The sequence below is a fragment of the Panthera tigris genome, chromosome F2, assembly GCF_018350195.1.
Source record: "Panthera tigris isolate Pti1 chromosome F2, P.tigris_Pti1_mat1.1, whole genome shotgun sequence".
Classification (NCBI taxonomy): Eukaryota; Metazoa; Chordata; class Mammalia; order Carnivora; family Felidae; genus Panthera; species Panthera tigris.
Window position 1 is genome coordinate 51,392,098 of NC_056676.1, and position 26,232 is coordinate 51,418,329.

General features: G+C 34.0%; 1 protein-coding gene across 8 annotated transcripts in view; it reads left to right on the top strand.

Moving 5' to 3' along the window:
- OXR1 (oxidation resistance 1) overlaps window positions 1-26,232 on the top strand; it is a 363,189-nt gene that overhangs the window by 291,987 nt on the left and 44,970 nt on the right. For all 8 annotated transcript variants that reach the window (XM_042973624.1, XM_042973627.1, XM_042973626.1 and 5 more), the window contains 4 exons: window positions 11,919-12,001; window positions 16,434-16,541; window positions 17,448-17,561; window positions 23,446-23,598. In XM_042973624.1, coding sequence (XP_042829558.1) covers window positions 11,919-12,001; window positions 16,434-16,541; window positions 17,448-17,561; window positions 23,446-23,598 — 458 coding nt within the window. The remainder of the gene's footprint in view (window positions 1-11,918; window positions 12,002-16,433; window positions 16,542-17,447; window positions 17,562-23,445; window positions 23,599-26,232) is intronic.

Consider the following 26,232-nt stretch of genomic DNA (forward strand, 5'->3'; position numbering starts at 1 on the left):
TTTCATTTAGAACACAACTAGTGAAAATGACTGGTGGTAAAGCTAGAAAATAGCATTTGGGTATAAAAACATTGTGGATCTATGAAGTTATGCCTACGGGGCTCTGAAGGCAGTTCAAGAAATAAGTGCCCCAGGAATAATTTGAACATCATTTATAGAGTAAGTTTAGTTCCCTAGATTGACTCCTTTTGAGAGGCAACACATGTATATACAGGTAAAAAAAAAAAAAAAAAAAGGTTGTGCTTTATTAGTTTCTGCTTAGCCTTGCTTAAAATGAGAACTCTCTTTTTTTGCAGCTGCCTACTCCCAATGAAGTTCGGATATAGGGTGTTGTTTTATTTTCTGTGGGTTTGTGTGTGTGTGTGTGTGTCAGAATGAGTGTCAGTCTAAAGGATTTCTTTTGCCCTTACTGTTTGTGATTGCCTTTATTTCAGATTTTTATAACAGCTGCCTAAGGTTTCTTTTGTCTCTCACCCTTCGTTCAGTTCTTTAAAGTCTCCTATGTACTATAGCAGTATTTCTTGTATAGACCCCTTGTAGATTGGATGTACTTCGGGACCCCGTTTGTTGTTAGTGATCTTGCCCCATTTCGTGTTCAGTTGATAAAATCAGCTATGTTGGTAAAATAGCTTTCCTGTTGACATATTAAGGATGAACTAGATAAAATTTTGGTTGAAAGTTCTTGATTTTACTGTTTTCTGTAAACAAACCACTTACTGGACTGTTAGTGTTACTGATGCCTTTACTCCTTTCCTAGGTGGCTGCCTTTGCTCTTACTAGCTTTTAGTGTTTTCTGACTCCCAACATTATATAGTTGCCTCCAAGAAAACCATAATCTGGTTTAGACACATTAAGGAGCTTATCACACCACTGCTATAGTTAATAACAGTTAGAAAGAAACATGTTGCAATTCTTGTTTTTACCTGAAGAGTCAATTATGACTTGATTCAAGAAAAATTTTTGGACCTGGAGTATTGCTCTTGTTTCGGAGCATGACCATAAGCCTATACTATGCAGCCTTTGAAAGTATTCACTTTACTAGATCATATGGTTATAAATAAGTGTAAATAAGATTTATCAAGTTTAAGTCTCAGTTTATTGTGATACAGTTATTACCACAAACTACCCTGCTATGTCAACTTTTCCCATTTGGTGACAGTATACTTTAAATACATCTCAGTCCTGTTTAAATTTTATTTTCATTTTTTAGCAGTTAAAACGCTTATATTTTAGGAGGAAACAGCAACAAGCATAAAACTGCCAAGAACATTGGGGCGGTCACTAACGAATATTTTATTTAATCCTAACAATAACAAGTCTGCAAGCTAGGTAGGTACTGCTATCCTATTTTCCTGATGAAAAACGCAGCCAGACAGAGAAGTAAGGGATGGAGACTCTAGAATCCATTTGAATGTTATCTTTGACTATATTTCTAAGAGTTATAGCTCTCTCAGGGGGAAAAAAAATGTGAGAAGAACATAAAGCTCTATCATGCATGATGTTAAATTAAGACAAGTTAAATTAGTTAAAGGCTAGGATGGATTGTCATTGAAGCTTCTTTACGATAGATATTTAAATGAGTTGAAAAAGCAAAATCCAATGAAGATGTTAGAAAACAGATATATTTTAGGTTGGAAATTGCGATGCAGATTATCTATAAGAGTTAGATAATAGTTTATCTTGAACCCGTAAAAGACCAAGTGCCTGTAAAAGATTTGGAGGGCCACTTGTTGCAGTGACTATTTAAAAAACAAAATAAAACTCACAGTGTTGGTCAGTGGAAGAGGGTGACCCTAGATGTCTGTACTTAGTCTCATTTCTTAAGGTGGGAACTGTGGGAGAGAGAAGAACCTCACCTTGATACACAATCTCAACCTGCTCTGATGGTAACTGATGGGAAGTTTGAGCTCATAATATTGTTTCCTTCTTAAGTATGAGGTAGATTTCCCTATTTTAGAATTGCTGCTCATTTCACAGGATCACTGGAAGTCTTGTATTACCTGTTTCAGGACAAAACTGCCTCTGAATATTTGAGGCTATAGTAAAGCAATGATTCTCAGACTTTAGTGTGTGTCAGAATCACCTGAAAATCTTGGTAAAACAAAAATGAGGGGCCCCTTCCCCAGAACATCTGATGTAGTAGTAGTGCTTGTGGGTTGGGCCCCATAATTCGCATTTCTAACACTTTACCAAGTAATGCTGGTGCTGCTGTTCTGAGGACCACACTTACAGAATTGCTATTTTCCTTAAGGGATCTTCTATCCATGATAAGGTTAGAAGTAAATATAAGAATGATAAAATTTATTAAATGTTTAGTTTTAGTATTTTTTATTAAGTTTAGGAATAATCATTGTACTTGGTCTTCAAAATATTGTGTTTCAGAGAATTAGGCCTTATTAAAGTGAATATAAATTAGTTTTGTAAATACTATTTAAAGTGAGTATTTGTGTAACTGTTTTATAAATTGAGAGGCGCAAGTATTTGGCTAAATTTAGAAACCATGAGAATATTTAGAGCTTAATGTGAATTATATTTAGAACTTTATTCTAATGTATTTACCTACAGCTCTTAGAAGGTTTACTTGTTAGAGGCAATTAAAGTGTTTAAAATAGAATATAGTAAATTTATACATGCAGTTTATGGATGTGAGAATATTTAATTACCCAAGTTTATAATAGGATTATTGAGTTTGTTTTCTCTTGGAGTTGATCAGCTATCAAAAGCACCTGGAAAGTGTGTTAAAAGTTACTAGATTCTCAAATAAAATGCATTTTATAGACGAAGACTTAAAGGAAAACTAGATTTTTATATTTGTACTTCAGTAAATCAAACATGAATTAAAAAGTAAAGTACTGTGTTATTAAGTAGTTTTTTTTGCTTATAAAGACTCTCTTCATGGTCACCAACAAACTTACATTAAGAGACTCTTGATAAATTTTATTGTACCAGAAAGGGGCATGTTTTAAGGTTGAATTCATGTGTTAGAGAAAGGCCAAAAATTTGCCTTTTTCTAACATTCAGTGAAAAAAGGGAAATGTGATCAGACATAAATTAGTGTCCCTAAGATAAAGATAAAACTGTTGCTAAGATAGGAAGGAGAAACACAAACTAAATTTCTAATTTCACTTAATTTAAAATAGCCACATGTGCCTAACTGCTATCATATTGGATAATGCAATAACAGAATCTAGAATCTTCCTGAGTGCAGTTCCTTACTAGTCACATTTGAGTGCTCAATAGTCACATTTGTTAGTGGCTACTAAAATGGATAACATAAGCATAGAACATTTCCATCATTGCTGAAAATTCCATTCCTTGCAGGAATATCACTATTCCTGATAGAATGACAAAGAATTCTCATGGAACTCTAATATATCAAAAAGTGTCCTTACCATCTTTACAGTAAATAGAGCTTCTGATTTCAAAAAGCTACTTTTTAACACCATCCTTTAGTGTGATTCAGTGGTATAACAACAAAATGCAAGTAATAAAAGCAGTTCTGACAGGGCCAATGCAGTTAAACCAAATATGCAGTTACCAGATAGTATATCTTAACTCAGGGGTAAGTGCTAGATTATAAACTACAGATTTTTACATAGTGAAGACTCTAGATTTTAGATTTTCTAGAGCAGTGCTGCTCAACAGAACTTTCTGTAGCGATGGAAATACTTGGTATTTGTGTTATCTGTTATGGTAGCCACTAGGCAAATGTAGCTATTGAGAACTTGAAATGTGACTAGTGGGGAACTGAATTGAGGAATTTGGATTCTAGATTCTATATCTGCATTGCCCATTATGGTAGCAATCAGGCACATGGGGCTATTGTAGTTTAAATTAAGTGAAATTAAAAATTTAGTGTTCAGCCCCACTTCCCACATTTTCAGTACTTCAAAGCCTCAAGGCTCGTGGCTACCAGACTGGGTAATGCAGATATAAACTATTTCTATCATTGCAGAAAGATTCACTGGGAAGCACTCTTCTTAGAGCAATGGGACTCAATCCTGACTACACATTAGAATGCCCTTAGTAGATTTTTTTAAAATTCTGATGGTAAGACTCCACTTTTAGCATGAGATCTCTATGATTGGACAATAATCAAAGACTAGATCATAAATCAAAATTTGTAAGGTTGGGACTTGAACTAGTTTTAAGTTTCCCAGGTGATTCTAATGTGTAGATAGGATTAAAAACCATTTTCCTCAATCCTGTTTCTCAATCAAATTACTGAGCCTTGATGAGTTTTTTGTTTTTGTTTTTGTCTGTTTTCTTCACAAGCACTTTGGACATGTACCTGTTTTATAATTCAGGTTCAGAAAAGAGATTCATGTTTAAATTGTATGCCAACATCTGGATGAGATTGAGACCTTCGGAAATTTGAGGTGACAATGAAAAGTTCCTGAAAAGAAGACACACTCATATGCTTGAAAGAGAAATGCTGAAGATAGATCTTAGTATATTTGCTTCCAGTCTTTCATAACACGTTCCTTTTTTAGTAAAATCATGTATACTAACTATGAAGTAGTCATATACTGTAAGGGTTAAAGTTTAAAAGCCACTTCCTATCTAGCCATCCAGAGACATAACTGATATCAGGGTAGGCATTACTGTCAAGATCTATTCTGTGTATATGTACATACAGAATGATGGTTAGAAGGAAGGAGTAACTGAAAGGCATCATTGGTTTGTCCTAAGAAAGTATTTCCTAAAAGGTGTGTCTAAAGTTAAGCGTATTTTTACAAATTGTTAATAAGACATTGGTATTATTCTAAATTCAGTTTTAGGCAGGATCTACTTATTAAAAAAAAAAAAGTTTGTCTTGAGAGACAGTGCGAGCAGGAGAAGGCAGGGAGAGAGAGAGAGAGAGAGAGAGAGAGAGAGAGAGAGAGAGAGAGAGAGAAAATATCCCAGGTAGGCTCCATGCAATCAGCACAGAACCTGATGGAACCCATGAACCTGAGCCGAAGTCGAGAGTTAGACTCTTAACCCACTGACCCACCCAGACACCCCTAGTTGGAATATACTTAATCCTTTGAGATGATATTAGCAGTTTCATCTCCCATATTTTTCCTCACCTCCTAATATTTACTCATTATATTATTTTTACATTTTCCATACTTGTAACATTCACAATGAGTTTTTCAGTTACATTTTTAAAACATTGTTCAGTACTCTCCACTAGTCCTTTTATTGTGCCCTCCTCATTCTTAAAGTTTTTATTTTGATATAGTTGGCATAACTTAAGTTTTCTGGCAATGAATAGTGTTTCCATAAAGAAGTCTTAAGCTAGAATGTTTTTCCCCCTACTAGGTGATTGGCTTTTTATGAATGAATTCTTATTTTCCAAGCACTATAATTTAATCAGGAGCAGAAAGGGAATAATCAGATTTGTGTATGCTTCTGTGTTGTGTAATACTCTTGGGAATTACATCTTTCCTCTAGGATCCATGTTGGTAGAGCAGCCACTATATGGAACAGCCCTGGTCTTGACATAAAGGAAATAGAGAATTAAGATGTATAATGTGGGTCTTAACACTTTAACACTTTACCTGGAATAGCCATTACTTCTGTTCATGTTTCAGTGAGCAAAGCAAGTCACATGGCCATGTCAGACATCAGTGGGATACTGATTTTATATTCCTTCCCAGGGAGGAATATGGGATGCTTAGCAACAATGCAGTCTATCACAAGGACTACTTAAAAAAAAAAATCCATTTATTTTGAGAGAGACCGAGTGTGCATGGGAAGGGCAGAAAGAGGGGGAGAGAGAGAATCCCAAGAGGGGGAGAGAGAGAATCAGGCTCCACACCTGATGGGGGGGGGGGGGGCTCCAACCCACGAACCACAAGATCATGACCTGAGCAGAAATGAAGGATCAGTCGCTCAAAGGACTGAGCCACCCAGGCACCCTTCACAATTACTACTTTAGAAAGCAATTCTGTTAGTTTGACAGAGATTTGAAAATTGCTAGTCTTACTGTCACCAGTAGGGAAGCCTGTTTTTTCTGTCGGTTATTCAGTCTGCCAGTTGGATCCTCAAAAACTCTATTAGCAGTGCTTCTCAGATTTATTGTGCATTCAGATCAATTGTGAATCAGTAGTTCTGGAGTGACACCTGAGATTCCATAGTCACCATAAGCTCCCAGGTGATGCCAATGCTTTTGGTCCTTGAAACAACTTTAAATAGCGAGGCTGTGTGTATATAGCTCTTATATATTGGAGCTTTTCACTTAGAAGCTGACCACTGAAAAAATCCTTGGCTAGATGGAGAAAGGGAGCAGTAAAGGGGAACAACTAATAGGTGGGAGACCAATAAGAATTTGAGATACGACTAAATAAAGGGAAAGATGAACATTGAGAAGGAGTTATTTTGTGAATGCTTAACAAAAGATCAAATAAAATTGAACAAGCCTATCAAATTTGCCATGAAGTTCGCCTTTGCCAAGGCAGGTTTAGTGAACTGGGAAGACAGAAGCCATTGTCATGCATTATGGAATCAGTAGGTGGTGATGGAGTAAAGACAGTGAAAGTAGATTTTTATTTTCAAGAATTCAACAATGAAAAGCAGAAAGATAGGGTGAAAACTGGAAGAGGATGTTCACAAAATTGAAGAAAAATTGAGGAATTTTTAAAATTTGTTTTTGTTTTGATTATGGGTAAGGAGTCATCAGAAGTAAAATGTTGAAAATACAGGCTTTTTTTCTTTTTTCCTGTATTACCTCACTGTAGAGGGAATCATTAGTAAAGCTGTAATCAGCAAATCTCTTGTAGTTTAGAATATCTGTATTATTGTGTTTGAAAATACTGAATCCCAGCTCAATATTTTTGATTTTATCACATATTTTATGAGTAGCTACTATCAAAATTATAGTATTCTGTTATAATGGGAATATTTTAGTACTTTAAAATGGATCTCATGCTATTTTCATTGTTGGTTTTCAGGTGTTTTATTCCTCCAGTTTGCCTTTCCTATTATTACCAAAATGATCTTTAATTTAAAGTTCTAGTACTGCTTTGTCAGTTCTCTGCTTAAAAATCTTTTGGGGGGCGCCTGGGTGGCTCAGTCGGTTGAGTCTCCGACTTCGGCTCAGGTCACGATCTCATGGTCCGTGAGTTCGAGCCCCGCGTCAGGCTCTGGACTGATGGCTCAGAGCCTGGAGCCTGCTTCCGATTCTGTGTCTCCCTCTCTCTCTGCCCCACCCCCGTTCATGCTCTGTCTCTCTCTGTCTCAAGGATAAATAAACGTTAAAAAAAAAAAATTTTTTTTTTTTTTTAAATCTTTTGGGACTTCTGAATCTGGTAATAGTAAGCTGGGTAATTCACACTATCCTGTTGAGAACAGTTTGAAAAGCAGAGCCAAAACAAAATAAATTTTATTGAGGGTATCAGAAAGCAAACTGATATTGACTAGATTAGGACCTGAGTGAGGACAGAGGCCAATTTGGGATTGCTTTTTCCCTGGGGAATGTGTTGATTCCAGAAATAGCACAGGGAGATTAAAAGGTGCGTTTAACAACATAGGGTATAAGGGAACAGGATAAAATACAAAACCGACTACAAGGATGGTGGTGAACTCTTGCTTAGGACCCTAAAACATTGTACCTTAGGTATAGAAAAACTAAAGTTAGTAGATTCTTATAGGATATTGGCATAGCTTCAGATCATCACACATACATCTTTAGTAACACGATCTGGCATTGCCAGTATCCTCAGTTGTTTGACAGAAGCAAACAATATTTTCTAGAGAAATACAGCTTTTTGCGTGTCAAATTCTGTCAATAGGCAATTTTGCAAACTGTATGCAGCACACAAAATGTAATTAGGCACATGACAAGATCTCAGAAACAACAGTGAATAAAAACAGACTCACAGGAACTCTGGAAATTGTAGTTATGATTTAAAATAGCTGTGTTGAAAAAACAGCTATGTTGAGAATTTTGAGCTAGTTGAGGATTTCGTAGAAAGATACAAACTATAAAAAAGAAAAATGGACATTCTAGAACTGAAAAGTGTCATAGGTTGGCAAAATAAACCACATTCTCTAAATAGCAAAAGAAATTAGAAGTTATAAAATATTTTGGATCAAACTATTAAAATATTGAAGTTTGTAGGATTTAGCTTAGAAGAGTGTTTATTCTAGATTACATATATGTGTCTGCTTCTGGTAATGATGGAGTAAAATCTAAGTCCCTTGCTTTTTTTACTCTATCAAGACAATTTTATCTTGGGGAAAGTTTTATATATTCATTTACATACCAGGATTTTATTGAACACCTACTGTATGCCAGGCATCATATAAGGTGCTGGGTATATAGAAAGATTTTTCAACCTTAATAGTGCTGACATTCTGGGAAGATAATTCTTTGTTGTAGGGGGAATGGGGTATACATTGTTTAGCACACAATGTTTAGCAGGGTATATGGCCTGTACCCACTAGATGCCAGTAACATTTTCCCAATTGCAATAACCAATAATGTGCCTCAGTTTCTTCGTTGTAAAATGATACCTACTTTATAGGGTTGAGGAATCAGATAAGGTAATAAATATGAAGTACTTAGAACAATGGCTGGCATATACTAAGCACTTGATAAATGTTAATTATTATTTTGATTGTTAAATCACAAATATGTATATATTATTTTTAAATTTTTTTAATGTTTATTTTTGAGAGAGAGAGAGAGACCATGTGCAAGTGGGGATTGGGGGGGGTGGTGCTGGCAGAGAGAGAGGGAAACAGAATACCGAAGCAGGCTCCAGGCTCTGAGCTGTCAGGATAGAGCCTGATGTGGGGTTCGAACTCACAAACCGTGAGATCATGACCTGAGCTGAAGTCAGATGCTTAACTGACTGAGCTACCCAGGTGCCCCTATGTATATATTTCTAAAGTGTAATAACTTCTGTGAGGAAGAAGACTAGGACCTCTTCTTTCCATACTCCCTCTCTGGATTCTTTTATGCTGGCAACTGTCTTTAAAAAGTATATTATGAAGTTACCTGACAAGAGATTGGGCTAGGTAACAACTATGGTCATTTACAAGTCTCAGTTGTTCTTATGTGACTGTGTTTTTGTATTGTTAGAAGAGAATGATCAGTTTGTTTCGTTGTGCTCTGGTACTTATATTTATGAGTAAATGTTTTAATATTGGTTATTAAAATTTAGAACTGTTTGTAATAAAAATTATTAAAAATATGTAATTTAAATTATTAAAGTGGATACTTTCAATTTGTTTTAAAGTTTATAGAAAGCTGGTACATTGGTTTTCTTGTTCTAAACTGCTCTCCATGGTGAACTCTTGAAAATGAGAGCAATCGTAAACTTCATTGTGATTAAACGTTTAATGAACTCTTGGGATATTATGAAACACAAACTGAAAAACTTCTATTAAGCTAAGTAAATGTAGATGAATGGTTATTCCTAAAATCGATTAAGGATAGATATATATTATTTGTTAAAAGTAATCTGTAATTGTACTTTGCATTGCTTAAGAAGTTTAAATGGCAAAATGAAGATAATGTTTTTGGCTCCCTCTACTGTTTATTAAAGAGCAGAAATTACTATTTAAAACTTTTAAAATAGTTTTACATTTAAGATAGATTAATATTTTATTATAAGAAAAATGAAATTTAAATATGTTATTCAGCAGAGAAAAATAGGATAAGCAAAAATAATACACTTTTTCATAAGCATTATATCATTTTGCACTCATTTTTTTTTAATTGGATGTTTTATTTATTTTGAGAGGGAAAGTGAGCACGAGCAGAGCAGGGGCAGAGAGAGGAAGAGAATCCCAAGCAGGCTTCACACTATCAGCACAGAGCCCCATGTGGGGCTCCATCTCATGACCACAAGACCATGACCTGAGCCAAGACCTAAGAGTCAGACGCTTAACCAATTGAGCCACCCAGAAGCCTCTCATTTTACATTCCTGCCATAAATATACAAGAATGCTGCTTTTTCTACAATGTGTGGTCAGGCTTCTGAATTTTAACCAGTCTGATAGGTGAGAAATGGTATCTCAGTGTAGGTTAAATTTACATTTCTCTAGTTATGAGTTAGATTGAAAATAATTTTGTATGTTTATTTAAAAAAAATTTTTTTTAATGTTTATTTTTGAGAGACAGAGATAGAGCACAAGCAGGGGAGGGGCAGAGAGAGAGAGGGAGACACAGAATCTGAAGCAGGCTCCAGGTTCTGAGCGGTCAGCACAGAGCCAGACGCAGGGCTTGAACTCACAAACTGTATGTATGTATAATATGCATATATATATATATATATATATATATGTATGTATGTATATATAAAATCCATTCCCTCCTAGGGGTGTAATATATGAGCCATAACTCTTTGTCTGTTTTTCTTTATGGGAAATTAATGACTTTATGAGAATTGGGGTAGTTCAAGGTACAGTTTAAGTTGTAGTTCATTCACACTGGAGGTTTGCCGTGTAAGGCCCTTTGTTAGGCACTGAAGAGGCATTGTGGAACAAAAGCTCAGTATTTTGTAGGTTACCATTTAGTAGAAGGGATTAAAAAGAGATTGAAACTTGAAACTGTGCCAGGTGCTATGGAGGAGACATACATATGCTATGGGATTAATAAAAGACACTTGGGTTAGCCTAGGTGATCAGAAAGGTTTTAGGAGAGCTTTTTCAGGCATTGTGAAACTGCACTTTTTTGGGATTCAGACTTACCGTTTTTATTATTAATGCTTTATTAGAACCATTTGCCCAACTGAGCTACTTAGGTACCTATAAACAAACTCTAGTATGGTCAGAATTCAACTAAGATTGGATAGAGGGAAAACAAATAGACACTTTCTAGATTGTTTGGGTTTGGGTAGAACTAATTTTCTTTGAAAACTATCATTTTAATCTTGTAGAATGTTGATGGTGAATATTATAGCATTTTGCCATTCACTATCTTTTTCAGTTTTGAGTTTTTTGTTCTTTAGAGATTGATTTTAAATCATTTTAAATTACTTCGGTAACAGTGGTATTTTATCATTTCAATGTAATGGTTGTTACATGAACTATAGATGAGAAGGTTAGCACTAATGCAAAATTTAAACTGAAACAGATACCGTAATCTTGGTAATAATGACATGTTCAAGTGAAGTGTCTTGATAAGCAAGTGAAAAATACTTTATCGAAATGAAATGCACAAAGTGTGTTTATATATGAAAGGGTATCTTAATTTATAGTCTGTAGACAAGGAATTTAGTAATTTAATTCAATAGAGAAGACTCCATCTTTAACTATGGTTGTAAAAGTAGAGCTGTTTTCTCCTGTGAGGATTGTTACATTTTTCAGACTTGGTTTGGTAATAATAATAATATATCCTCAAATATAGTTTATTGTAATTAAGTTAGATTGGTTGAAAGAAATCCATAATTTAGTTTTCAGTAAAATTTGATAATCCTTTCTGCTAACAGTTGCTTATGTTTTGAATTGACTTCCAGTTATTATAGTGTCTCATACTGGTCGGCTCCTAAAGCAAGCAAGGAGGAATACATTTTCTTTTTTGACAGTTGGTCGCACTTTAGAGCAGAGAATCCCAGGGAGCAAGCTGTATTAGTAGTTAGTCTAATAGATAACTGCCCACTGAGCTCTAGTTAGCAGTCCTTGACATTATTCTGAAAGGAAAATGAATTTATTTATTTATTTTTTTTTATGTTTATTTATTTTTGAGAGAGAGAGAGAGACAAGAGTGTGAGCAGGGGAGGTACAGAGAGAGAAGGAGTCACAGAATCTGAATGAAGCAGGTTTCAGGCTCTGAGCTGTCAGCACAGAGCCCAGTGCAGGGCTCAAACTCATGGACTGCGAGATCATGACCTGAGCTGAAGTTGGACGCTCAACTGACTGAGCCACCCAGGCGCCCCTGGAAAATGAATTTAATAGGAATTTTACCTCATTTTTTTTTTCAGACACTGGCCAAAAGAAGACCTTAGACAAGAAAGATGGGAGACGAATGTCTTTTCAGAAACCTAAAGGAACTATTGAGTATACTGTAAGTTACTTTTTTAAAAAAGCTGATTTGTCTTTGTAAGAGTGTTACCTAAGACATTCTTTGTTTATACTGTAATAAATAAGATAAAAGTTGTTAAATTGCCTTATTTCAAAAGTCATGTTTTAATAACTTTTATTAATAATACTGTTTAAGATCTTAATTGTATTTTAGGGTTTTTTTTCCCTTAAAGAGAAATTTTATTAAGTGTGATAAAAGACAGTTATTCCAGCAAATTTAATTTAGTGTAGATGGTAATTTACAGGGAGTCAAAGGTCCTGTGTTCTAATAATTTTTATTAGATTAGGCCTTTAGGAAAATATTTACTCTTTGAGAAATGTGATCTTCATTATATTCCCAACAGTGTTAATGATAATGAAAAGGGCAGATAGAATACTTAAAAGATAAGTTGATATTTATCTTCCAGAATAACCTCTCACATGATGATTATTTGCACTGATTTATAGCTAAGTTTCTTTAGCTTTGAAATGGAACTTGTTTCTGTGTTCTTAAAATGACCTTCAAAATCTCCCTGCAGTCAGCTTTTTACATTTCTGGTTACCAAGGAAAACTGAAGTGAGAAATCAACTTTAGTCTGTGGTGTAATGCTCATTGGCTTGTGTGTAAATGTTGTTTATTTAGCTAATGTTAATAATGTTATAAGCCAATTATTTTAGCTGACCTTAATTTTGTGTTACTGTTTGTGTTTTTCTAATATGTTATAACTGTATTAAGAAAGTAGAAATTTTAAACAATTTCTGTATTTGCATCATCATGAAGCCTTCCAGTTTTGGTTCGAATCTTAATATTTTCCATGAATCCTTAATTGAAGAAATTATCAAAAACTTGGAGTTACACTTTATTTCTATATATTGCATAATTGATGATTTGAGACTTTAAGTATTTTTAAAAAGTTGAGAACCAGGTATTTAGGGTAGAAGTACTTTTACCATTGAAAGCATCTCTTCTTAAAGCATATTATAAACTTCAGTGTGCTTGTACCTTCTCTGCATGATTGAGAAATGGAGAAAATAAGTTCAAACAGTAAAATAATGGTTTATGTAATTTGATGTATTTGTTAGTGTTTATTCAGGCATAAGATTATAGGCATGAGACATACGATGTTATCTATACATGTAATTGTGTGATTGTGAAGAATTGTGAAAGTTTAGTTTGTTTTTAATTTTAGGAGTTTACCGTTCTTTTCTTGTAATTCAATAAAACTTGTGTTATCTGTAGCAAAGTTAAATTTAACTTAAGAACCATTATTTTGTGGGGGGAGGTTAATTGAAACTTGAAATTATATTTTGTCTTAACATTATACGTGACCTTTTGGAAATAATCAAGTATTAACCAGAAAAGTTATAAAACATCCTTTTGCAGGTCTTTGTTTAGACTTTTTCCCCTTGTTTTTTAAGTTCTTTGTTTATTCCCTATGCCATATCCTAGAAGAAAGAAATGTATTTCTAAAACTAAGATTTTATTATCTTATATTCTATTCTTGTTATAGTTTTATGAAATTTTCATATAGCATCTTTATATAAAATATATGACATGATTTTTATATTTAGGAAAATATATTTCTCCCTATATTTCTCTTAAAATAAAACTTTTAATATAATGTACTCTCAAAATTTGTTCTGAAATATTTATGATATAGCTTAAATACATTTTAAACCACCTAAATGTATTATATATTAATCATTGCATCGTAGCTTTAAAATTAAAATCATGCATATGTATATGTGTGTATATATTTGCATATACACACGTACATACTGTTTTTCATTGTGAAATCACTTTAAGTAGGAATCCAAAGTAGACCGTGAAAATGCTATACATTATCATTTTATTCCTAGTTAACTTAATATTTGTATACCTTTATCATGAAAGAGCCTTTTCCAAGGTCACTAATAATTTTCTAATTCTCAAACTCTGGCCTTTTCTTTGTTGCTTTTTGCCCATTGTTCCTTCTGATTTTATTTTCCTCTGTTTTAAGTTATTTTCAGTGAGGATCTGGGAATGGATAATTAGACAGTGTCTGCAAAGTCTTCACTGCACCCTCATTCCTGGGAGTTCACCAGTCTGTTAATTATCAGGCTGAGAGTTCTTTTCTCACACAACACTTTCCATATTGTAATCCAGTGTCCTATGTCCCTCTGTTGCCTTTTTATTAATTTTTAGGCAGTCGTCTTGTTTTAAGATTGTTCTTGGAGTTTCCTTTTTTTTCATTACAGTTCTGCAGTACCACGGTGATAAGTCTAGATTCAGACATATTTTTACTTCAGTGTGTGTCTTCAGTCTAAGGAGTATGCCATTCATAATTCTGAAAGATGGTCACCCATCTTTTTTTTTTTTTATTATATCTCCCTTTTTTTTTTCTCTGTGCTTGAAACTAATTGCACATTGCCCTGGTATTGCTGTTATTTTGACTGTATCTTCCATCTCTTACTGGCTATTTCTGCTCTTCTTGATTCCAAATGTAAGTGGTCCCATGTTTCTTTTCACTTTTCCACTTACAGATTCCATTACCTGGAGATCTTAAGGAATTTAAAAATGTGTGGAGTGAGAACCCAAATTTTTTCTATTCCTGCCTTTCTACATGCATGTATTTCCCACTGTCACTTTATACTTAACGCACTGTAGGAAACCTCTCACCAATTTCTCCATCCTTGTCCAATGCTCCATTTTCTTGTTTCCATTTCCCTTCAGTTTGTTATTCGTCCAGGTTGGAATTTTGGGATTCAACCTCAATTGCTTATTACCATTCGCTCCCCTGACCTGCTACTACTGCTACTACCACCACCACCATTGCAGCCTCATTCAATCCATGAGCGCTTTCGTGAGTCTTAGTTGGAAACCTTGTAAACCTTAATCTCGTCCTTTACATTTTTTATTACTTTCAACCTCATTTACTGCAGTGTTAAATTGGTTTTTCTTCTCTTATCTCATTAGTCCTAGACCTGTTGCTACTCAGGCCATGTAGCTACTTCGTTTTATAATTATTGATGATTTTTATTACGTTCATCATCCCATCTAAAAGGATCATTGTATGGATAAAATGTGATTATATGAAAGTACTTTGTAAACTTACAGATGTTACTGCAAAATATAATTTGTTTACAGAGACCTGCCTATATCATCTCAATAGGCTAAGTGATAGGTCATCTCATTACATAGATGAGAATGTTTGCACAGAAGGAAGCAGAACTAGTTTATTATCCAATGTATTTGTCACAGATTTGGTTTTATATAACCATCAAAGAAAAAAATACATGCTATTTTTTTTTACGTTATATACCTAGCTACTTTTCCTAACTTTCAAAGTTTTCTACAGCCTAATTCTAAATGCCCTTTCAATCTCATCCTTTTTTAGAATTAACTCTAGTAACTCACCTTCCTAAAATCTTAAACTCAATAGTGTACTCTTTGGGTGGTTTAGGGGGAAGAAATAGTATCACACAAAAGTGTTTTGTACTTTTCTGTCTCCTGACCGTGTCCTATTCTCTTCGCTTTGAATGTTCTTTCCTTCTACTTCTCAAATTCCTATTCCTTCTTCAAAATCTAGCTTTTAAATCTTTTTAATAAAGTCTTCCTTGGACAATTTGTAGCAAATGTGTTGCACTATCTATACTCGGAACTTCTGTTATATTTGGTTCATTTAAATTGCTCTTCATCTTTCTTGAAACCTTTTTTGTCTTTCTTATTTTTCAACTATATTGTAAATCCCTTGTGCACTAATACCACTTAGTTACGCTTAATTTTATCCTATAGAGCTCTTATAATGCCTTATGTATAGAGGACTCCAAAGGCATATACTGACTGATCAAATGACTTTTTCTTTCAGGATAATTGGCAAAATCCCATGACTTAAGATTTCTGTAAATACAATCATTGAAATATACTAATGATTTAGAAGTAGATTGCTAAATTTTGGTTCAAATATTATCTAATTTGCATATTTAAATGGCAGAATATAAACATAAAGGTATAATATTTTCAGTTTAATATAAACATATAGATACAGTATTTTCAGTTTAATACAAACATTCTTGGCTAAAATAAAATTTGTATGTTTCTAGGTTCCATACGTGTTAGAAACTATTTAAAGGAATAGTACATTTTTAAAGCCTTTGTGAAATAAAAATGATTTGTGTTTTGTAAATTATATTGTGTATTTTGAAATTACTTGCAGTAGAGGCCCACATATAATTATGATATACTGTGATAAAGCATACACACTGTATCATAATAGGTTGAGACCATCTGCTAACAAAACACAAAATTTCTCAAGTTATCCTATATCTAAAGATGGAAAATACCACTTGTTAATCAAATGTGAGTTTGGTACACAGACATATTAATGGTATTAAACATCAGGTTGTAGCTTTTCTGTTTTAACAGATTCAAATAATTTATTTTTTCTTTTAAACAGGTTGAATCAAGGGATTCTTTGAATAGTATAGCCCTGAAATTTGATACAACGCCCAACGAGCTTGTTCAATTAAATAAGTTATTCTCCCGAGCAGTTGTTACTGGACAGGTATCTTTTTTTTTAATGATTGGTACTTAGAAGCATTAAGTAGTAAGACAGAAATTATCCATTGAAGTATAGTTAATAATATGGAAATTTTAGGAATAATTTTATGCATGTTTTGAACAAATCATATTGGCTCTAGAAGAGAAAATTGTCATTTGTATGCATATTAATTTTTTTAATACAAATTGAAAATAATTGTGAATTATCTTACTAAAATACTCAAAGCAATAGCATGTACATGATAAAAAACTCAAAAATTTTTAAAGGTAAGTTATCCCATCTTCGACTTCTAGTTTCCTTTTCTAGAAGCAACCACATTTACAGTTTGTATCCTCTTCCAGAAGCCTTTCTATCTCTTTTTTTCTTTTTGTCTTAATTTAACTTTGATTCTTAGAAAATATTTAAGTGTGGCTTCACCTCAGACTTTTTCATGTGTAGGTAGTGTTGCACTATATTGACATATTAACAAGATGCAGTAACTTTACACCGTTTCAGCTCTTTTGTTATTATAAACATTGATGTAGAGAACACTGTTGTACATCTCGCTCTTTTTTATATATGCAGGAGTTTCTGTAAAGTCCTAGAAGTAAAATTGATGAGTTAAATGATACATGCATTTTAAATTTTGTTAGCTGTTACCAAATTGTCCTGTAAGAGGAACACCCATAGTATATGATAATTATTGTTTCCCTACCCTGTCTTTGACACTATTTATATCAAACTTGTCTAAATAGAATATAAATATCTTTTTTTGTGTTGTTAGAATTATTGTAATAAATATTCTTTAAATCTGAATATTTTTATTTTCTGTTTATTGGTGAAGGTCGTTAATGGTACTTGCCTATAGAACACAATTCAGTTGTTAATATTTCAGTTTGAGTGAATCTTCATTTGAATGTTTTCTTGCAGGTTTTATATGTTCCTGATCCTGAATATGTATCCAGTGTTGAGAGCTCTCCATCTTTAAGTCCCATAAGTCCTCTGTCACCAACATCTTCCGAGGCTGAATTTGATAAGGCCACTGTAAGTGTCCCTACTTTTCAAAGATAACTATGAAGAAATCTCACTGTGTGTGTGTGTGTGTATATATATATATATATATATATATCTTCATTGTTTTTTATTCTACTTTGACTATGGTTAAAACCAAAGTTTACCTTTTTATTCTGTTACATAACAGTTGTTTTTTTGTTTTGTTTTGTTTTTTTGTTACGTAACAGGTCTTAAAGGGAACATGCTTATTAAACCAAACAGCTTAAATTATCTCACTGTTGTTATTGGTGGTAGTCCAAAGATATTCATCAACTCTCTCTTATAAATGCCATATAATAATTTAAAGAAGGAGTTTTACCTGACATACATGACAATTTCATGATAGGAAGTCCATGCCCAATTAATTTTTATTTCAGTTTTCTGTCACTGTTTTTATTTACCTAGAACACTTGAGTTTATTTTTGACACACTGCCTTTTAAAGAATAATTTATCAGGGCAGCTGTGTGGTTCCGTCAGTTAAGCATCTGACTCTTGATTTCTCACGGTTCGTGAGATTGAGCCCCACATCCAAAGCAGGCTCCGTGAGCACAGAGCCTACTCAGGATTCTCTCTCTCACTCTCTCTTTGTCTCTCACCGACACATGTGCACTCTCTAAAAAATAAACAGTTTTAAATAATTTATCATCTTGGGGTGCCTGGGTGGCTCAGTCGGTTGGGCGTCCAACTTCAGCTCAGGTCATGAACTCGCATCGTGAGTGGCTCTGTGCTGACAGCTCAGACCTGGAGCCTGCTTCAGATTCTGTGTCTCCCACTCTCTCTCTCTCTGCCCCTCCCCTAATCATGCTGTGTCTCTCTCTGTCTCTCAGAAATGAATAAATGTTAAAAAAAATTTAAATAATTTGTCATTTAACCATTCTTCTAAGTATTCTTAGCAATTAATAGTGGATTGATTTACCTAGCATTTTCAAGGAATGTTCTATATAAGTTACATTTTACAAATGAATTTTAAAGGACCAAATGGTATTTAATAATTTTGATTAAAATCTCTCTGAAAGGAATTATATTTTTGTGCCTTTTTTTGTAAATTCATACTAATCATGACTTCCCATTTTCATGATGGCTTAAAGATTATGGTTATATATAAAAGGCTACTCGTATATTAAATGCCTAAATTCCTGTGGGAGATTTTTTGGTGTTGCCTTGCCTGCTTTAGGAGACATCCTTTTTTTCTCTGCCCAGTTTGCACTCACAGTTTAAGATACCAAATGACCTATGAGTAAGAAAATACAAATTATTAATGTTAATTTGCCTACAAATTATTAGACATTGGTTTCTAACCTCTGTTGTTAAACTGGTTGCACTTCTTTCTTGGAATAAAGTACATGATATATTGATAAGTGTTTTTTACTTTGCCCAGGGACTCTGTGTGTGTGTGTGTGTGTGTGTGTGAGAGAGAGAGAGAGAAGTGGGGTCATTTTCAAATATGTATTTGTTGGATATCTTATTTATATAAATATGACAGCACTGTACTTTAGAATGCAGTCACATGAAAGGAATATATTCTATTTTTCACTGTTGATGAATGTGGAAGTCAGGTTCTAATGAGTAGGTATTGCTGGACTAAATGATCTAAGAATATGTTTTTGAACATAGCCATGCTATTTTCCCATAAGACTTACAAAGAGCTGTACTCACAAGGAGTGCAGCAGCAAAGGAGATGTAGCGTTAGGTTAATTTACCTTCTTTTTCAAAGCCTAAAGCGAAATTGTGGAAACAACTGTAGCATTGTGCCTGACAAAAAGTCTATGGGGTCCTTTTCTGTCCTTCATCCTTAACCTGAATCTTCCTACCAACTGACTTTCTTGAAAGGCACAAGATCAGAAAGAAGAGAATGCTGAAACTCAAGGGAGCAACAAGGCCAGGCCTTCTCCTGTGTGAAATGCTCTCTTCCTCACTTTTGCCATGCTAGTGAAATAGAGGGAGAAAATAAAAAGGCATATGAATGACCTTTTAATCTGTAGTGACTCAACTGCTGTCAAAGATGCCCAAAAAGTATCCTCTAATATAACTGGTCATAATGAATAAGTTCTTTCTCTCTAGGATGGATCCAGGAGGGAGTTAAGAAACATTGAGTTCTTGAAGTTTTCCCTATTGATTATAGGCAATAGTTAGAAATAATTATTTTGAACGGCAATTTCATAAACTGTATTTTTTTACCTAGAACTATGTTAATTACTAGACTCCCAAGATAATATTCCTATGTAACTTTCTATATATTTCAAGTATTTATAGCTCTGTATTATAATCATTGGATTTATGTCTGCCATTCTAAGTCCCTTAGAAGCAAGGATCTTACGTTTTATTAGATACAACTCATTTAGTATTATTGTCACATGTTTTTCCCAGAAATTGTCAGAGTTTACATTTCTAATAATCACCTGTAGTTTTCTGAATGTTCAGCTGTTTAGTGGCTTACCAATGAAGCTAAAAATGATAGGTTCCTGGCTTTGTTAGTATAAAGGATCTCAGTGGGTTTTTTAAATAATTATCACATAAAAATATTATCTTTGAGAATTTCCAGGGTCAAACAATTTTCTCACATTTTTTTTTTCTTCACATATTGGTGAAGAAACATGGAAAGGGGTGGAACCAATGTTAAGTGTAAATAAAAAATAAATAGCTAAAATTTACCATGTGTCAGTAAGTATTGTCATTTATTCCCAACCTCAACTTGGCCTGGCTGGGTTTTTTTTTTGGTTTTTTTTTTTGTTTTTTTTTTTTTTTCTTCTGGACCAATTCTGCATCCTTTTCTATCCTCTTTTGGGCTTTAGACTATATCAGCAGGCTCCCTAGACCTGCTTTTCCTGGTTTTGGTTTTTCGAGAACATTGGCAGAAGATAAGATGAAAGAAGTGAGAAAGGGGCATATTTATTCTCCTAACTCCCTCCCTACAAGGTCACTTCAGAGTGGCTGCATTCTCCAACCTCTCATCTCATCAGACAACCCTTTCCACAGATCCCTCTGTAGGTATCTGTTTCTCCCCTTAACCTTTTTAGGCCTATGGATGATAAGGAAGCCTCTGTTGTTCATATACGCTGCATAATACTTTTGTAAATAGTTCCATTTTTAAACTCTCTAAATTAACTCAAGTTGATATGCCACCAGCTTCTTCTGGTACCTGACCAATAACAGTGTTTATTTTACATATAAGGAAACTGAGGGAGAGATGTTAAGTAATTTGTGTCTGAGGTCCTTCGGTTAGCTAGTAGCTGAGTTAGGATTCCAAACCAAGTAGTCTGATCCAGAGCTCATATTCTTTATTACCACTTTATAGCTGGAATATCAAAATGTGTAATATTTAATCGTATTGTACAAAAAAATATGACCATAAGTCAACCTTTTCGGTTCACTTGGTCTAGCAATGCTTTGCTTTTTGCACATTTGAATATTCGGGGCAATGATTGAGGCTCAGTAGATAGATGTTTATACTCTTTACTTTTAAGGACCTTTCTATCCCTAGTGGCTAAAACAGAATTGCACAAAGAAACTTCACAAAGCCCTGATGAGCTTCCAACTCACTGCATTAAGAATCAGAATCTGTAAATACCAGTCAAAACCAGCTACATAGAGATACTGATCATTTGGGTAATGTACATGTATGTAAGTTATTATGAGATCTAATTACAATTCCTCTGAATGTTGCTTTTTTTTTTTTTTAAAGAAATGTACTCTTATGTGCTATACTTTGAACATTTACTAAGCCAATCTATATATTCTTTTTAATAGGATTGCATTGACAAATCGGGATTGCTGTAGATATAGAATTTGAGACTTTGAGGGAACCTAACAGATCATGTTCAATGAGATATATCTTCATATAAGGAAAGCATTTGACAGTGTTTCTTGATTATAGTTTTTGTGAATGATATGGTTACATAGTAGGTAATGTTGTCAGCTGGATTTGGCAGTCACTGAACAACCATAAATTTGTTGATAGTTTTGTGCCAGCCTGCAAGGGGCTTTCCAATGGCTCTGGAGTTGGTTTTTTTTCCCCCGGTGCACATGTATCAGTTGTTCAGAATATTTGAAAGGGAAGGTGTATAGTATTGCAGTTAAGCTTACTAGTTCGTGTGTTGACAAGTTGGGTTTACATATTAGCTTCATCTTACTTATTGGGAAAGTTACTGAACTTGGTTAACCATAAGTTTCCTTTAAAATTAAGGTAATAGTATATACCCATATCAATGATTTGAAGATTAAATGGCTCATATAGCCATTAAATGTAACAAATAATCATAAATATCCAATATTATTACTAATATCCCTTTTTCAATGAGTGTATATTTGATTAGTTTGTATCACAAAATAAAAAGATTGAGAACTTTGTTAATGGATATTAATGATTGAATAGTGTTATGCAGCTGTTAAAGTCTAATTCTATTTTAGGTTTTCAAAAATGTGATCATAACATATTAAATATAGTTATTTTGCAGCATTCTGTACTGATCTTCCTTCAAAAAATGTATGTCGAGTATCTGCCCAAATGGTAGAGATTTCACCCCAGCATATTAGGAGAGAGATATGAAATTCAAAAAGGGAATCTAAAATTTTATCCTCATATAGACTTAAGGAGTTAAATCCATTTATTGAAGCGGAAAAAGTAATGTTAAAATTTGAGAGTGCTTTTCAAGTATTTCAGAGTCTTTGAGATTGAAGAGGAGGCTATTTTTTCAAAAGGCCAAGTCAAACCTATTGGGTATTAGTTACGAAGTGCCTAATTTTAGCCCAAACTTCTGAAGAACCTTGCTCCTATGAAAACTGTTCTACAAGACACTGTGCGTTAATTCAGGAAGTGTAAAGTGCCTCTGGAGGTATTTAAAACAAAGAATAAAGAACATTTGTCTAGCCTTCCTACATTGTACACAGTGTTGAACTTTGGGAGGAACCATGAGTTCTAAGGAGTCTCTGAACTTGGATATAGACAATTTTAACTGAAATATATTTTTTAAATTAAGACTGTAAGCAAACTGTAGGGTAGCACTGTGCATGCCTGTGTCTCCAATACAATTCACAGATATTTTCAAATCACTTTAGTGTTATAGATATTGGAAATATTGTTTATAGCCATCTAGTTCAAAATTGTAATTATCAGCGTCGACACTAGGTTTTATTATTTCATGTTTAATAAGGAAGCATTTATGTATCAATTATGTATACATAACTATTATGTTAAAAATATATATCCAGTCTTAAAATATGTTTTGATAATTGTGTTTCAATATAATTGTTTTTCTTTGTAGTCCTATATTTTAAGCATTGAAAAAAACATTCTGAAAAGAAGGCCCTTAGGTAGGCTTCACTATGAGAATGGTCCGTGGACTAAAAGAGTTAAGAATCTGTGATCTAATTACTTAATATTACTTTATAATACTAATACCTTGTAGAATGGCATTGATAAACTCTTTGTAGCTTAATATTTTAAAAGGCTCTTCCAGCGAATGGTTTTGGCTGAGTTCCTATGTATCATAGACAAGCACTCCCATTTTTTCTCTGCTCCCAACACCTGAGGGATATATTAAATGGTCTCAGGAACAACTGAATGTGTGCGTGCGTGTGTGCGTGCGTGCATGTGTGTGTGGTATGAAGGTACAAGAGATGTAGTTTTCCTACATTTTCCAGATGATTCATAAATATATAACCCATTAAGAAATCATTGAAAATGTAAGTTTAAGCTGTGAGAAACCTTTACTGAATGTGAAAACAGTGCTATTTCCTGTATATTTTTTTTAAATGAGAATATTTTGAGCTAACCTCCAAAATGTGATGAGAATTAGGGAAAGCTATTCATTTGGCTTTAGTAATGTGCTAATTTGTTTTTAGTTCTCTGAAGTGCTTTTATTTATTTTTTTAAAGAATCCTGATGTAGTCCACCCAAAAGAAGCAACTCCCTTATCTACTCTTACTGGTATTCGACCTGCACGAGTTGTATCTTCAACTTCTGAGGAGGAAGAAGCATTTACTGAGAAATTTCTTAAAATTAATTGCAAATATATTACCACTGGCAAGGTAAGAATTTTTAATCATGCTTTATTACTGAAATATCACGATTTGACATTTACATTTTAAATTATTGACATCAACTGCTTGAATATTTTAAAAAGATACTGGTGGAAATACTTTGTATGGACTTTGCTTATAACTAACTTAGAATCCGGTGGTCTTTTGCAGTTGTTAAAGGCAATGGGATATAAATTTACTATAATAAATTACCCCTTGTTTGCTATTGATAGAATATTTCAAAAAGCTGATATAAAATGACCATTTCTGGGCACTGTTTGGAGTGATAACTCTTGCAAACTTGGTATAGCACACAAAAAGAAGATAACTACTGTTTATTCAATACTTACTGTATGCCAGAAAGTATATGAGATGTTTTAGTTATTTCCTCAACTCAAAATAATCCTATGAAATAGGTGGTTCTGTTCATTCTTCACAGGAAAAAAACAAACAAACAAACAAATTTTCAGGAACGGTTAAAGTCCAAGGTAAGGTTTCTCTGTCATGGCCTGAATTCAAACCCAGTGTGAATATTTCATCTGCCACACCTTGCTGCTTTTGTATGCAAAGAACTTCTAGTGTGCAGAGGGAGTATAGTAAAATAACAGAATTGGAGAATAAACTCCAGATATTACTTAGAAAGTAACTATAGTATGTTATTAACTTTAGAAGCCACACATGTTTTTATCTTTTTCTCTCAGAACTTCAAAGATGTTTCTTTCAGACCTCCCATTTTCTGTCTTGCACTATTTCTGAAGAGAACTCTAACACAATTTTTATATTTGGTGCTGTGTACAACATAGGTAATTTTCTGTGGTTGCATTTAAAATAGTCTCTTCGCCAAAGCATTAGAGACTGTTAAAAACTGAGAACAAACTGAGGGTTGATGGGGGGTGGGAGGGAGGGCAGGGTGGGTGATGGGTATTGAGGAGGGCACCTTTTGGGATGAGCACTGGGTGTTGTATGGAAACCAATTTGACAGTAAATTTCATATATTAAAAAATAAAAAAAAAAATAAAATAAAATAAAATAGTCTCTTCAAGGGCGCCTGGGTGGCTCAGTCTGTTAAGCATCCGACTTTGGTTCAGGTCATGATCTCACTGTTGGTGAGTTCAAGCCCCGCCTCAGGCTCTGTGCTGACAGATTGGAGCTCATAGCCTGGAGCCTGCTTCGGATTCTGTGTCTCCCTCTCTCTCTGCCCTCCCCCACTCGCACTCTGTCTCTCTCTCAAAAATAAATAAACATTAAAAAATCTTTTAAATAAAATAGTCTCTTCATCACTGATTTTGAGCAATTGGTTTATGGTGTGCCTTGGCGTATTTTTCTATTTGTTTTGCTGAGGATTCATTGAGCTTCTTGAATCTGTGCATTTATAGTTTCCGTCAGATTTGGAAAATTTGGGACCATACTCAATTTTTTTTTCTCCATCCACTCCTCTTCTTTGGGAATTCCAATTATGCATATTTTAGGCTGTTTGATGTTATGTCTCATAGCTCACTGATACTCTGTTCTTTTTTCTTTTTCTCTTTCTCTATTTTTTGAACAGTTTTAATTGCTATACCTTTAAGTTCACTCAATGTTTTTTCTGCCATGTCTAGTTTGCTTTTAATTCTATTGAGCATATTTTTCATCTCTGTGAGTTCAAACTGGCTCTCATATCTTCCTTCTCCATAACTACCATGCACAATCTATCTTATTTATTCTTGAATATATGGAATATAGTTATAATAGTTATTTTAATGTCTTTCTGTGAATTATTTTCTCTCTCACTTCTGGATTTGTTTCTGTTAATTGACTTTTCTCATTGTGATGAGTCACTTTTTTCTTTTTGCTTACATGCCTAGTCATTTTTAACTGGATATCAGATATAAATTTTATCTTCTTGGGTGCCAGATATTTTTATATTTCTCTACCTATTTTTGTGCTATTTTCTGTGACTCAGTTGTCTTTTGGAAACAGCTTGATCATATCATGACTTGTTTTAAGTTTTGTTGGGCAGAACCAAAGCAACTATAGCTAGTTTTTCCCTTTACTGAGACAATTCCCTTCTGAGTTTTCTGGGGCCCTGTAAATTACATGTTTTTTTGGAGTGGTTTTTAAGAACACAAACTGTACCTTTCTCTGTTGGCTCTGTGAATTGTTTCCTCTGCTTCTTTTGAGTGTTGCTTCTTTTCTCATCCTGAGATAGTTGCCATATACATAGGTAGCATTCAGTGCTCAGCTAAAAACTTGAAAGAAGACCTTCTGTGGACCTTCAAAGCATTCTCAATGGGAAGGGCTCATCTCTCCTTTCCTTTCTCTGCCTCTGGCCTGGAAACTCTCCAGTCAGTATGCTGTGGCATTTGAAGAGTTCATCCTTATTTGTTTTCCCTTATTCACATGGCACTCCCCTGCATTCTAGTAGCTGCACATAGTCCTTTCATGTAGTGTGTGTGTGTGTGTGTGTGTGTGTGTGTACGGTTTTAGTAGTTTTAGGTAGAATTAGTTCTTGACTAGAAGCAGAATTTCAGCTGTAAGTATTTGAATAACATTTTTATTCAAGTATCAAAGCAAAGATAAAGTCATTGTCAGAGTTAGGAACAACCTGCAGCCTGGTGTTCTTGGAACCTAATCACTTGCTGGAGGCTGGCTCTTCCTATAGGT